Consider the following 10,094-nt stretch of genomic DNA (forward strand, 5'->3'; position numbering starts at 1 on the left):
AATAAAACCCATTATTTTTTAAGAATAAAAAAGACCCAGTAGATTCCACTATTTAAGTACTACAATGACTAACAAAATCCACATCAGTTTTGTGTAAAAAATGAAATCCACCAAATGAGCCAAATTCCAATGTGAACCACAATATTCTGTGTACATTGTGAATGAATCATAAACACTACTTTAGCTACAAGAATAATATGCGACTAAAGTCAAACTAGAACAAAACTAAATTTAAAAAAAAAAAAGTGTTTTTCTAGAAGTTATTTTATCCGTTCATTCTACTTTTTTAATGATTAAGATTGAAGCCGTAACACATAAACAATAAAAGAATTTGAACGCCTGAAAGATTAAATACAAAAAGTCCTCTATTGTAAATTTATAGTTCCACCGATTTTTTAAATCACCTAGAATGGATATTTTTTTCTTCATATTTGGTATAGTTTTGCTATACATATATAGTTTTTTCCTTAAAAAGATGACTTTGAAAAAAAGCTTTTATAATGTTTCATAAGTATATACATATGTGACATCTAAATTACATGTGTTGCATTCCTGGTGACTTCGCACATGAAGCGTCAAACAATACCTCATCAACGAGTCACTTAATCCAAGCTTTAGGGTTGTTTTCCGTCGTGCAGATAAGACGCGGAGGGGAGAGGGCACAACGACTCTTTTTTATTGAACTTTTTTATAGACTGGCTGTTTGGCAACATCTGAATGGTTAAGTGTTGAACCAGTAAGAGGTCTGAACCATTAGGTGTACCAGTAAGAGGTCTGAACCACTAAGAGCCTATATAATGCTTAATCGTTCAGAGGCAAATGTCTAACCAATTCAAATTAGAGGTCTTAACCATTCAGACTCTGTATAATGCTTAACCATTTAGAGCAAATGTCTGAACCATTCAGACATCTGCTCGTGAAATAAATAGTCTGAACCATTAAGTGTTGAACCAGTAAGAGGTTTGAACCATTAAGAGCCTCCCTAAGAGGTAAACAAACAGCCCCTTAGTGCAAATGCGCAAATAAAATTCTAGTCCTACTTACTTGCCTCATTTTTTGTTAATGAAAATAGCCCACCAACAATTGCAAGAGTCCATCGGGCCAACAAAAAGAATTTCATTAGTCATGGGCTTAGGCCCAGTTTATGATTTATCATATATTTAAAACTGAGGAGTGTTTCGTTTTGATTATCCTCTCTTATGCATAATGTTTGCGCAATTGTGTTGGTTAAGAGTTATGCTAATTGTATGTTATTATTCCTTTTTCAGCAATGTTTTTCACAAACTAGTGAAAAATTTATGAATGATGACGACGACATGTTTCCACACGTATAGATGAGCAAAACCTGTAGAAAGTGTCTACTGTTTATACTTTATACTAAAAAACACAAACGCGCACAGTGCGCACACACAGTTAGCGAGATTGTACATAGTTTTGAAACCTAAACTTTAAATTTAGAAAGTAGAATGCTATTTTAACAGGTTCATAACTAGATCGGGTCGGTACCAAATGTGATGATGTCTGTGTTTTTATGTTCGTAGATCAAATAAAAATACGTTATAGCGTAAACACATTCAACGCGAATCCAAAAAGACATAATATCTACAACCTGAATTCCTAATGTTTTAGAAAGTAATTCACCTAAGAAAACATAATGTTTCGCTAATCTATATCATCCTAATATGAAGGATATATACATATTATATAAACACAACCGACACTTGTCGGTTGTGAAAGTCAAACATAGTGTTATGTGGTCAACGCACTAGGGAGGTTGGATAGAGAACCAAGAACTTTACCTCCTACATCTGGGAAATATTCATGGTCAGGCAAAGCGCTTACTTTTCCGTCTTCATCGACTTTGATCGGGTATTTAAGAAGATGGCCTTGTAAGAGAGTGAACTCATCTGAGGTGAAATTTCTCCAGTTAGTTTCTGCCAAGTTGTTTATGTTTTGCACACATGTTAAACTTTCTGGCTCCTTGAAGTAATCTTCTATTGTTCCTGTGTGTTCGGCCCATAGTGACATCCTGTACCCGTATACCTAAAAAAGCACAAATTTAGACCTCACATATTCAACCCATTTACTAACGAAATGGGTTATGTTTTTCTCTTTAATTGGTGATTAAAAAAAAAAAAAAACGCTTGCTATAAAGGTAACGGGTGGTTGCCCAAAGTGCATTGTATTAATTTATACAGCCTTGTGTTCTATTCATTACATCATATTATAATTGAAATGATATAATTTTGAGGCAAGTTCATATACACCCTTGAAAAACTTGCATCATATCATATTCACCCAACCAAAAAAAAAAAAAAAAAAACAAAATAATATGAATCATACATAGTTTTAATTCATTTTGCCCATAACTTTCTGTTTCTCCTTACACTTCAAACTCTCATATTTTAATGAAAACATTAAGAGAGGGGTATAATGCCATAAATTTTGAAAAAGTATGTAGTTGATATTAGGCTTGTAAACGAACCGAACGTGCAGTGAACTGTTGTTCGCGCGAGAAGTTAGTTTATGTTCGTTCATTTAATAAACGACTGCACATGAACACAAACTTTTGTTCATATAATGACACGAACAAGCCTTGTTTGTGTTCGTTCAGTTCGTTTACAAGCCTACTCGTTATTATGTTTTTTGTTGGATCGATATTATATTATACCACTTCTTAAAGGGGTATATGAAATTATGTTTTTTGTTGGGTCGATATTATATTATACCAATTCTTAAAGGGATATATAAAATCATCCATATAATTTATGTAATCATATTTGATAAAGGTTACACGTCCAAACACAACCCACTATTTTATTCAATAAAATACTCTCCCTCCTAGTAAAATTGCAAAATTTGACTCGATTGGACAAAACATAACCCATTCTAATTGACCCATTCGAAGCATAACATAAGCCACATCTACACATTCACATATAGATGAGTCGAAACATAACATACGCCCCGCTTGCGGTATGCGCATATAATATATATATGTGTGGGCCATCGGGGGGTAAAAGTGAAAGTGCACTAATTTTAATGTTATTTTACTAATTTCGTGAAAATAACGTTAAAAGCTGAGGACGGTTAATCATGCATCATGTGGTGGCGTTGATAGCTGAAAGACAAAAGGGTACATGCACTAATCGGTCTTTGTCCCGATTGCTGAGTGTTATGTGCCTTATGTCCAAGGCTTGATGCGGGGGTTTCACTGGAAGCAGCCTCTCTCTTCCTACGGGGTAGAGGTAAGGTGGTCTACATCTTACCCTACTTAGACCCTACTTTTGCTTTGCTATTGGTGGGATATACTGAGTGTGATGATGATGATGATGAGTTGAAATTGCCACTTGTACTAGAGATGATAAGGATAAGAATACTAACTTGACCACGGGGTTGATGTTTCTTCTGAGCCCAAGTGTGATACGGCTGATAAGCTCCCATAGCTATTTCTGTATCTCTTGAACCAGCCATTGATCTTTGGTTGATGTTAGCGGATCCCAGAATGACATATTCGTCATCTACAATCATTCCTTTAGCATGTACGTATATCATGAACCTTCCATGTTTGTAAGAAGATGAAACCTGAAAGATAATGAAATAAAAATTCTTTTATTGCCTCTTTTAGTAAACCCATGTCCCCAATAAGAATTGAACCCACAATCTCTACTTAAAGTTGGTTCTATATTGAACGCACCCCTATGTATACATATGAATCATAATATGATATAAAAGTTGCATAATTACCGAACCACCTCTTGAAGAGCGGGAACCTGAAGTTGATTCGTCTTCTTCATTGCATGGTTCACGATTACCAAGGCAGTAGAAATTTAAGTAATCTTGTGGGTGTGAGTGCGTAAGTTCTGAAGCCTTTAACTCTTTAGCAATAATATCATACATCATTTGCATAGTTTGCCCCTGGAAGAACAACAACAACAACAATGATTAAAGAAAATTCAAGCATCCTACATCAACATTCTAGTGAATAATGAGTTATACCTGCCAAAACAAAATTTCTTGAACAGGAGCAGAGTTGGGATAACCTTCAGGCCACATTGGAATGACAATATAAACCGAAAACCTTTCATTTTCCCTTATCTTACTAGCAATCTTCAATGCAATCTCCATCGGGATTAAATGATCAGCGCCTAACAATAATAGAGAAGGTAAGGATTTGGGTCAATACTATGTAGTGGATGTCTTGTCCATAAACATAAGATTATACAACTACAAGAAAAAATGCTGCAATTTTTTTTTTTTTTTGTGTGTGTGTGTGTGTGTGGGGGGGGGGGGGGGGGGGGGCATTTGCATCATGAAACTGATCACTGAAACTTGATGTCGCAATAATCAGTTTTTAAATTTGGATAAAGTGGTAAACACATTTTGTTACTTTCTGATTTTCTGATTATTTAAGGGTCGAATAATCAATTTTGAATAGTTAGTTTCATCGTTTTGTAGAGTTGACTGCCATTTTTGTCCCTGTGGTTTGTCCATTTCAAGCCAATTTTCAAAAATGCACCAGTTTCCTCCCTGACATACTGGAAACGTGCCACTTCAGTCGAATAATTAAAACCCAGTTAACTCAGACAGGTTAAATGAAGGGTATTATTGTCAATTCATAAAATAAGATGAAAATAAAAGATATATGAATTGACAATAATACCCTTTATTTAACCTGTTTGGCTTAACTGGGTTTTAATTTTTGGACTGAAGTGGTACGATTCCAGTATGTCAGGGAGGAAACTGGTGCATTGTTTAAAATTGGCCTGAAATGGTAAAAGTGAACAAACCACAGGGACGAAAATGGCAATTAACTTTTGTATGTTAATTCTTTTTATCATCAGAGTTTTCCAACACACGAGAGACAACAAAAGCACATCCGAACACATGTTTAGTAAAAAGTTATCTTCCAACATACCAAGTAACATATTTAAGTAATTACAGTTGCAGAATTATCATCCAAACAATTGCAATAGTTTGTTTACTTTCATTTTGTACAAAAGAAATTACAAAAAGCAATAAAAAAACATATAATGGTATTGTCTATATGCCATGAAATCAAGAAGATAATTGAAAATTCAGATGGAACATCATGTGCACTAACCTGTATTTTTATAGGAAGGCCATGCATACGATGAGCCAAGAAAATACTGATTTTCAATATAAATGAAATTCTCGGCGGATCTTATGGCTTGAATATATGCTTTCTGAATGCTCCTATCAACCACAAGATATTTTGCACAGACAAGATTCTGCAACAAAAAAAAAAAAAAACAATAAATCCAACACTCCCTGAACAAATTCAACAAATAAAATTTCTTTATATAACTAAAATAAACCTGACTTTCAACTTCTCGAACATCTTTTGGGAATCCTCTCAAAGAACCAGAATCAATTGAGCGGAAAATCTGTGATGCAAAAAACAGCAACAAATCGATACCCTCAAGTTAACCATTTTACTTTTTTTGTAGAATTTTGTGAATAATGAACCTGAACATGCCAGTTTTCAGGGTCGTCCTCGTTTGTAACCCATCGTGACCGATCATCATCTGGAACATGAGACAAAGGATTAAGCATCAACGAAATGCGTTCTATCTTGAGCAATGCGTCTTCATGCCAATGATACATTCTTTTAAACCGCCGTCCAAGTTCTGACCATCTTGTAGCTTTTCTCCATCTTTGTTCAAAGTTTGTTAGAACATCGTATGCAGCTGGACCATCAATTTTGCAGTGTAAATCATGCCATGGTTGTCTTGGAGCACTTGTACCTGACTATTGATGAATAATCAGGTGGAGATTGCCACCACTAACAAACAGGTAAACAAAACTAGTTCGAATAAGTCGAGTACTTACTGAAAATGTGGGATTGTGAAAATCAGATTCAAATACGGTGTCGAGATCACGAAATAAACGGTGTTCTGGTGTGTCATAGCGTCCATCACAGAGATCCAAACCTCCAATAAAAGCAGATATCTTCCTGTATTTTCCCTGGGATTCTGTATCCACTATAACACATTTCTGATGATGCGTGTATAGGGTCCCAACAACCTGTTTCATGTAAAAGTATCAAATAATCAATAATTAGATAAAGTAGTACAAATAAGTAAACAAAGATTGAACGATGGTCATAAATCATGCCTGTTGCTTTATAATGCTAAGCTTTGTGCTTGCATACCGGGGACACAGCACACAATGTACAGACGAGTGCTTGAAAAACCTCCGAGTGTCCTCATCATGAGTTTGCATCACTCCATCCTGCACAAAAAAACATTTGAAGAATTATTGTTCATACTATCAAGAGTGCTCTTAACTCATTTAGTGTATAACAGATGTAAACACGTGTCACACGGCCCTATGACAAGAAGAAAATGGTCATATAGGTCGTATGAAGCAAATCATACAGCCCGTTTGAGTGACACATAAATGACTGATGTGACCACCGACAAAGTCATATGGCCGGTATGACCAATCTTCACCTTATCACATGGCCCGTATGACATCATATGACTCGTATGATGTGACAGCAGGCCTGGTGTACACTTTTAGGGTGGTGTTTTTATAGCATCACCCACGTGAAAATGATGAGTTATAACCAATTTATATCTGGAACAAAGATTGTATTAATACCGTTTTGATGAAGAACTTATGATGTGAAGTCTTATCATCCCAAACAAGCAACAAAACCCGAACCCCTTCTTCTGACTTATACTTCAACAATTCACCAAGAGTCAAATCTCCCCCTTTTGGCAATGGCCTGTTAGGCTCTCTAACCAGCTTTATCTTATCATAAACGGACCATCCAGTAACATACACCAAATGATGTGCTTCCAATATAGCATGACACATATCTTCCCAACACCCCCTTTGCTTATAAAAACTACACTCTCCATCTTTCCCTTCATCTCCACCGTCCAATTCAATCTCCGGCAACTCCCCATTCACCACATGTGCATCTTGATACAGAGTCACATTCCCCCCACTCCTCACCGGAAAATAACTATCTCTCAAACAAAACGACTCCTCGTTTTCAATAAATTTCCCATTCATATCATCACAAGATGTAAACTGAATCTGTAGCCTAATCGCACAATTTGGTTTAGGAGGTTTACCAAACGGACCGATAATCGAGAACCAATCATCAATAACCTCGCCAGAGATTATCCTCGCGGCAGAGATTGACGCAACACCAACCAATTCCGCACCGAATACGTCATTATCCTTCACCTGAAACACAAAACAAGATCTACTTATTCATACTTAAACTGTCACACCCCGGTTTTTCGACACCCCAAGCGCACGATATGCAGCGGAAAAACATTTATCTTTATTTATAATTATACAACTACTTATTATACATCATAATTCACCTGAAACACAAAACACAATCTACTTATTTATACGTAAAATTCCACACCCAGGTTTTTCAACACCCCAGGCACGCCGCGACTATTAATTGGTACCCTGTTTTGATAAATACTCAACGGAAACAAATTTATCTGTATCTATAGTTACACAACTACTGATTATACATCATTATCCTTCACCAGAAACACAAACGACTTATTCATACTAAAACTGTCACACCCTTGTTTTTCAACACCACTGGCAGGTGACCATCAGTTGGTACCTCTGTCAAGGCTCACCCAGGCGCAGGCCTAGGTCCACTTTTCAGGCCCAGCTTCGCTTCAAAAGCCCCACTTTCAGGCCAAGTTCCAACAAAATTCCGGCCAAAATCAGGCCCTCAGGCGTAATTTTCAGCCCAAGTTCCAACAGAATTCCGGCCAAAAATCGTCGGAACAGGTCTAAAACAATTATACCAACCCTAAACATGCCTATAATCAACTTGAAACAACCTAAACTAGCCCTAAAGAAACCTAAAACATGTATAAACCCCTAAAATTGTATTTTTTATGCTCTACACCTCGCCTAAAAAAGCCCTCGCCTTGCACTAAGGCCTGAAGCTCAACCTTTGTGCCTTGAGTGGCGCCTTCAACAACTATGGTTGGCATACTGTTTTGATAAATACGCAGCGAGAAAAACATGTATCTTTATTAATAAATGTACATCATTATCCTTCACCTGAATCTCCACCTGCGAAACCGGATGCGCAACCGGAGCAACAAAATGCTCGTCCCAAACCGGATCCTGTGAGTTAGGTATAACGCGAGTTCGTGCGACGGTAGCTCCGGCGAGACAGACGGTGGCGTACGGATTACACGTGACGAATTTACGCCGCCGTGGTGTGGCTTTTCGCATAATCCGTTCCGGCGGTTTGCTAGGGTCGAATGCGTTTAAGCAACGGCGAACGCGTTGCGTTAATATGTCCATGTTTGGTAGGCATTGAGCTTCGGCGATCGTAACTTCGAGATCTCCGTGGAGGAATACGATCGGATCGGTGCATGTATCGGTGGTGGTCATTAACATTGTTTTGTGGAAGTTAGGGTTGTTAGAAGTGCATTGGCGGAGGATGTGACGGAGGTACGGTGTTGGAGTTCCGGCGGTGGTTTCCGACGGCGGAGGATTGTATTATGGTGAGGCTGCGGTGGTTGGGGGTAACGAACAGGAGAGGGGGAGAACGATAGGGGACCAGATCATAACTGATTCACACGTGGCAAATTTTATAACAAATTTTTAATTTTTAATTTCCGATTTTAAACAACATAATTATTAATTGAGTAAATTGTCATTTTAGTTCATAAGGTTTGTCCTAAATTGTCATTTTAATTCATATAGTTTTTCTCTCTTATCTGAATCTCTGACTTCTCCCATTTGTTGCCATTTGATCATTTGTTTTAACTTTTCAAGTTGCTACTTAATCCAAACTTATAACACAACATCTATCTTACCTAATAAAGTTCATACAAGGGGACACATGTCTCGCATCTAGGGCCTTTATTATCTATTTTCCCACCAAAACTCACAACCATTCCCTTTGGTGTATCCGCTATGGACTATCCATAGCTTAAAACGGGTCAGAATTCGCACGAATATGTAATGTTATAACCCGGCTGTCTTCTTTCGTATACCTCACATTCTCACAAACGGCGATTAGGGTTTTCATCCTTCAATCCGGCGATTGGGGTTCTTATACTTCTTTTCCAATCCAAGATCCAAGGTATATGTTCATCGAATAATATTCTAATTCCCTGTTAAGTTCTTCGATTTATTTGTAATAAACATCTTCATCTGATCATTCTTTTCATCGAACTGTGTTTAGATATCATCTGATATGCTATTTTGATGTAATCCGTGTTTGTAGGTTTTTAATATGCTACAAATTCCATCAAGGTATGTTATCTTTATCAATTTTAGGATTTTGAAAGCTATGATGAAATAAGAAATGGTGAACATTTGATCTATTTGATGACCTAGGTTTTGATTTAAAGTTTCAAACAGTGGTGTTTAACCCCAACCTCTCTGACGGATGTTGTGGTTGTTCGTTGTTGATGCTGGTGAATCACAATTGTTGTTGATGTGTTTGTTGTGTATTGTAGAGGAAGAGACATAAGATGCAAATATGGCATTTCTTATGATTTCCGGTCAAACACTGATCCGTGGCAAACGGGGAAACAAGCGGCTAGGGTTACAACAACAATTACTCTGGCGGAAGCCTTTTAACCATCACCACTCTTGATGTGTTTCTGCAAACAACCGTGATGTTTTCTCATGGTAGTCTCTGTTTGATCTTACCAACACCACAATTTTGCCCTAAGTTTTTCCTGATTGCAAGTTATATTTATGTAGTGAATTGTATTAATTGGACGATTGTTACAATTTTTGGAATAAAATAAGAGATTTTGCGAATGTTTGTACTTTGTAGGCGATACTAAATTTGAGGACTTGAACTTGATAAAGGAATTGTATATCTTGAGACCACTCCATCATCTGTGTTTTACTAAGGTAAAAGTTGAAATAAATTTGGGGAATTTTACTCATTTAATAAATATGTTTGTTTTTGTGTCAATCTATTTGTATTGCGGGAAAAAGGTCTGAAGTGGGTATGCTTGATTGTTTAAACCTCATAAAGTTGCATCTGAGATTTCCTACTGTTATTGATATTGTGACGGATATATGATTATCATTTTTTCATTGAC

General features: G+C 36.9%; 1 protein-coding gene across 2 annotated transcripts; it reads right to left on the minus strand.

The window, feature by feature from the left end:
• Positions 1 to 1,510: 1,510 nt before the first annotated feature.
• Positions 1,511 to 8,596, minus strand: LOC110908042 (phospholipase D delta). 2 transcript variants are annotated; one of them, XM_022152939.2, is made up of 11 exons: positions 8,080 to 8,596; positions 6,628 to 7,224; positions 6,139 to 6,255; positions 5,854 to 6,048; positions 5,491 to 5,772; positions 5,340 to 5,408; positions 5,105 to 5,252; positions 4,000 to 4,148; positions 3,748 to 3,918; positions 3,385 to 3,585; positions 1,511 to 2,043 (listed from the first exon to the last, which is right to left on the minus strand). In XM_022152939.2, the coding sequence occupies exons 1-11, from the start codon at positions 8,422 to 8,424 to the stop codon at positions 1,750 to 1,752; spliced, it is 2,568 nt and encodes an 855-aa protein (XP_022008631.1). In that variant the 5' UTR covers positions 8,425 to 8,596; the 3' UTR covers positions 1,511 to 1,749. The 2 variants fall into 2 exon arrangements, with proteins under 2 accessions (XP_022008631.1, XP_035838658.1); XM_035982765.1 differs by lacking the exon at positions 1,511 to 2,043 and having other exon boundaries at positions 3,403 to 3,585; positions 3,756 to 3,918.
• Positions 8,597 to 10,094: the final 1,498 nt, after the last annotated feature.

Source organism: Helianthus annuus, chromosome 14 (assembly GCF_002127325.2).
Source record: "Helianthus annuus cultivar XRQ/B chromosome 14, HanXRQr2.0-SUNRISE, whole genome shotgun sequence".
NCBI classification, from domain to species: domain Eukaryota; kingdom Viridiplantae; phylum Streptophyta; class Magnoliopsida; order Asterales; family Asteraceae; genus Helianthus; species Helianthus annuus.

Excerpts from the sequence above, each read along its gene's own strand:
- LOC110908042 (XM_022152939.2), bottom strand. The coding sequence starts at position 8,424 with ATGTTAATGACCACCACCGATACATGCACCGATCCGATCGTATTCCTC. Across the intron at positions 7,225-8,079 it reads TTTCGCAGGTGGAGATTCAG|GTGAAGGATAATGACGTATT; the intron begins GTGAAGGATAAT and ends TTTGTGTTTCAG. Across the intron at positions 5,773-5,853 it reads TTCACAATCCCACATTTTCA|TCAGGTACAAGTGCTCCAAG; the intron begins GTAAGTACTCGA and ends ATTCATCAATAG.